General features: G+C 34.0%; 1 protein-coding gene and 1 long non-coding RNA gene across 2 annotated transcripts; one reads left to right on the forward strand and one right to left on the reverse strand.

Moving 5' to 3' along the window:
* The first annotated feature begins 30 nt into the window (after window positions 1–30).
* Window positions 31–399, forward strand: LOC109582317 (uncharacterized). The gene is made up of 2 exons (XR_002185027.1): window positions 31–127; window positions 225–399. It is a non-coding gene; the product is annotated as an uncharacterized LOC109582317 (long non-coding RNA).
* Window positions 400–826: 427 nt separating this feature from the next.
* Window positions 827–2,880, reverse strand: LOC109582298 (uncharacterized). The gene is made up of 4 exons (XM_019996971.1): window positions 2,567–2,880; window positions 2,084–2,217; window positions 1,960–2,028; window positions 827–1,914 (listed from the first exon to the last, which is right to left on the reverse strand). Exons 3-4 carry the CDS (start codon window positions 1,991–1,993, stop codon window positions 878–880), a joined length of 1,071 nt encoding a protein of 356 aa, XP_019852530.1. The 5' UTR covers window positions 1,994–2,028; window positions 2,084–2,217; window positions 2,567–2,880; the 3' UTR covers window positions 827–877.
* Between the last annotated feature and the right edge of the window lie 13 nt (window positions 2,881–2,893).

Below are 2,893 nucleotides of genomic sequence, written 5' to 3' on the forward strand. Positions count from 1 at the left end.
AAAATACAGTACATGTAATTGTAATGTACTCAATGTGTGAATGTACTTACTGACTGCTTGTATTAGGTATACAGTGTCTCATCCAGGACTATCAGTTCAAGGACTCTCAGTTAATGATAGAGTTAAAGTGAGTGAGAGAGAGAGGGAGAGGAGTGATACATGTAGAGTGTATTTGTATTTTAATGTTTCTCTGTTTGTCTCATTCACTTGTATTTTTCTTTTAGCATTTGAAGCATCTCTCAACAGCTTCAAACTTGTCAACATCATAACTAACTGTACATGTATGTGTTCAATAATATTATTTTCCATTATAATGATACACCTGCACCCACACACAACTAAACATATTCATGTGTTATAAACAACAAAATTATAAATATACAATAATTTTTAAAACCACATGCATTAATGTAAATTGGGTAATTCTCTCTCATACATGTTATTGACTGCTACTTTTGCAAGTTGAGAATAGTGAAACAGAGCAAAATCACAGACCAGTTCATGACTTTTTGATGATGGTGAATCCCTCAAAGTGAAATATTGTCTACACCACACTGTCTAAATACTCCATTATTTTGTGGTCACTCTCTCCCTTGTTGTAAGAAAATGGGTATGTCAACAACTAGAGCTAATGCTAATAGATCTATCCCTCATCCAAAGAAAGAATGGAGACTGGGGATCAAGGTGCTACATGTATGTAGCTATATATACTCTGAACCTATCACGTGGTACTGGGTGACAAACACACCAAGTTGCTCACAGTATGTTTGTCACCACAATACTTTCAAAGTTGCTACAATGCATGTAAAATAATTAATAAGTCATAGTATAAGTCACAAGTCATTATAGTAATTATGATTATAAAAATATTTTTCTGTCATTTTAGTTTTTTTGTTAATTCATCAATTTTTTTACTGTCATAGAATTCCTTTTCTTCTCCATCTCTTATTTTCCTCCAGTATAAGCTGTTGATCATCTTATATGCAACCAGATTGCCTATGGTATCTCCAATCGGTATGCCAACAATCGGTACTGCAACACCTCCACCTGCTCCTCCAATTGCTTGACTGATATAATACATTCCCATATCATGTGAGTGTCGTTCCATTCGATGAGTACTTTGGAAATTTAGAGCTTTTATCCAGTTATCAGTGACAGGTAATTTGATGTGCCTCTTATTCCCAGCGACACAAACTGGCATATTCATGATTATTTCCTCAGGCACATTGCATCTTTCCAGGTTTGATTGAAACTGCATGGCCCATTGTTTGATTCTTACATTCATTTTTAATTTGAGAACTTCTGGGCTAATGTAACTCCTATTTTCTTCGCCTTCATCCTCTTCATCACTTTCATAATAATAAGTATCAAACTCATTGGCTTGTGTTAGTACTAAGATGCAGCTTTTCCATATGGTGCCATTATTTTTGAACAGTCTTGCAAGAAGATTTAGAAAATACTCAACTGAATGATAAAATCTGTTCATAAACTTCAGGCATATAAGGATTGTGAACCGATCACCACATTCATCAAGCTTCTGTTTAAACTTCTTCATCAACTCTTTACTATTTATTCGTCGGTCTCCCAGACCTCTTGTATCATAAAACACCACTGGTGTACCATAGACAGTACCAGTGTGTTCTTCTATTGTATCATGTTCGCAAGGGTACATACCATGTGCTACTTGGGCTACTTCCTTACCCAGCATTGAATTGATGAGTGTTGATTTTCCTACTCCTGTATTACCAACCACCATTATTGTCAATGGTGTCTTGGACATTTCTTGTTGTGGTATGGCCAATTCGTATCGGTCTATACCTTTAGGTGGTGTCTCATTACCTTTATCACTGTCACTAGACCTATGTAGCTCACCAACATAATCAGCTGAATGAGCCATAGCCACAGTATCTTGCCCTTTAACGTATAAAGTATTGTTAATAAAATAGAATTGTTTCATACTTTTAGTCAATATTTTCTCTTCATTTGGGTACATTTTTGAATTTGTCTTTTTAACCTGTGTTCTGAAATCTATTTAAAAATAAAGGTATTGAGTATTACAATTTTGTGAGCTTGACATACCCACCATTTTCACTTTTTCATCTTTAAGTTTCCTGATTTCTTCCAAAAGCTGAGATTTTTCTACTAATAGCAAAGACTTTTCCTCAACAAGATGTTCTATTGCTTTGTCTTTTAAATATATATCTGTTCGTAGCATTTCTATTATTAAAAATAGCATTACATTGTTTGTGGCAAACTTTATGAAGAGATATAAATTTTACATGAGTAGAAATTGCTTTTTAAATACACAGTAATAAAATTGTGTAAATAATAAACTGATACAGTTTTGGGATAGGAGCAAATTTACAATTACATGTATATACCTCACCCTTGGGCCCATATAAACTATGCCAGCTCAATGGCAGTGCACATGTCCACAAATTCACCAAACACTGCATGTATGTGCAATCACAAAACATACATGTAGAACATTATCAAATTTACCCACCCCCATAACTACCAGCTATGGTACTCACTGCATGGAGTGATAACATTATACCATTATTACCTTCAACTGCCTCTTGCTTCTGCTGCTTAGAAAAATATGCATCAAGGGTAGCTTTTTTTTCTTGAAGCTCAAATTTAAGCTCTGTGCATGTAAAATATAGAATAATAATAAAAAGTATCTCATGTTGCATCATGTTGTGATGAAAGAAGTTTCATAATTATAATGTCAGTAGCAAATTACCATATAGTTTGTTTCTTTGGCCCCGAAAGTTTTTAAATTTTAAACCCAGCAAGTAGGCATAGGGCCAATAATGTTAATTAATAAAAAAAATCAATGAAATTATCTTGTACAACTTGCTAGGTTTGGGAACAAAAGTTTTCTTCTATA

The sequence above is a fragment of the Amphimedon queenslandica genome, unplaced genomic scaffold, assembly GCF_000090795.2.
Source record: "Amphimedon queenslandica unplaced genomic scaffold, v1.1 AMPQUscaffold_13391, whole genome shotgun sequence".
Classification (NCBI taxonomy): domain Eukaryota; kingdom Metazoa; phylum Porifera; class Demospongiae; order Haplosclerida; family Niphatidae; genus Amphimedon; species Amphimedon queenslandica.

Bases quoted from the DNA above. Each gene is read 5' to 3' on its own strand.
- LOC109582298 (XM_019996971.1), bottom strand. From the start codon at position 1,993: ATGTACCCAAATGAAGAGAAAATATTGACTAAAA. The intron at 1,915-1,959 runs GTATGAAACAAT...TATACGTTAAAG, and splicing joins AGAGAAAATATTGACTAAAA to GGCAAGATACTGTGGCTATG.